The 903-nt window shown below is 64.5% G+C and overlaps 1 protein-coding gene across 2 annotated transcripts in view; it reads left to right on the top strand.

The window, feature by feature from the left end:
* The first annotated feature begins 213 nt into the window (after window positions 1–213).
* Window positions 214–903, top strand: part of COMMD3 (COMM domain containing 3) — a 4,952-nt gene continuing 4,262 nt past the window's right edge. For both annotated transcript variants that reach the window (XM_014946641.1, XM_014946633.1), the window contains exon 1: window positions 214–380. In XM_014946641.1, coding sequence (XP_014802127.1) covers window positions 245–380 — 136 coding nt within the window. In that variant the 5' untranslated portion in view covers window positions 214–244. The remainder of the gene's footprint in view (window positions 381–903) is intronic.

Below are 903 nucleotides of genomic sequence, written 5' to 3'. Positions count from 1 at the left end.
TTTTTTTTTTTTTTTTTTGATTAAACCCAGAAACCCTCGATTCTTTTGGGAGGCACAACGGAGGCTCTGAGGCCGAAACGTGGGCTCCGGGGGGGAGGCCAGATGTCGGCGAAGAAGCCCCCTCCATTCTCCCCCAGCCCCGCCCGACCCGCCAAGCCAAAAATCGATCCCGGTGCCCGTCGGCTCCGCCTCGTGGCGGCGATCAGCTGCGCGCGCGTCACGTGGGCGCGTGTCGAAGGTCACAATGGAGCTGTCGGTGTACGCGCAGGGCGGGTGGCGGCTGCTGGCCGACCCCCGCCGCTTCCCCCGACGCCCTTACTCCGCGCTCCTCCGCGCCGCCTTCCGCAGCCTCCTCCAGCACCCCCCTCACGCCTGGTTGGGTAAGGCCGCCTTGTTTTGTTTGTTTTTTGGGGGGTGGTGGGGGGGGTGTTTGCGCGCGGAGAGGCCCGCGGAAATCCACGCGTGTCCGCGGTGCCCCGTCCGATGTCCACCCCACACGCGCTACGCGCGCACGCGGCTCCTGCGCGGCTCCAGGGTGCCGCTGCGCGGGGTGTCAGCGCTAATGCGTCCATTAAAGCTTAAACCCACCCCAAAATTGTGTGTGTGGGGGTGGGATGTCCCCCCCGCGCATTCGTGTCACCGTGGGGGGAGGGGGGCAACGAGGTGTTTCTCCGCCACCACGGTGGTCTTTATTTATTTTTTTTTATTTTTATTTTTTTTTCTATTTTTCCTTCTTCACTTCCCTCGGCGTGACAGCGACACGGCCGCGTAATTAACTCCGCGGTGTTAATGACCCCTCGCCGCCGCTCTCTCTCCGCGCCCCGTCGGTGGCAGCAGCCCCCGGTCCCCCCCGGCCCGGCCCCGGGGATGGAGGGGGGGGGGATGTTGAGGCGGGGGAGAGCT

This window comes from Calidris pugnax, unplaced genomic scaffold (genome assembly GCF_001431845.1).
Source record: "Calidris pugnax isolate Ruff unplaced genomic scaffold, ASM143184v1 scaffold19, whole genome shotgun sequence".
In the NCBI taxonomy this organism is placed as follows: Eukaryota; Metazoa; Chordata; class Aves; order Charadriiformes; family Scolopacidae; genus Calidris; species Calidris pugnax.
Note: the sequence above shows the minus strand (reverse complement) of the source record. Positions and strands in the feature narration are given on the sequence as shown.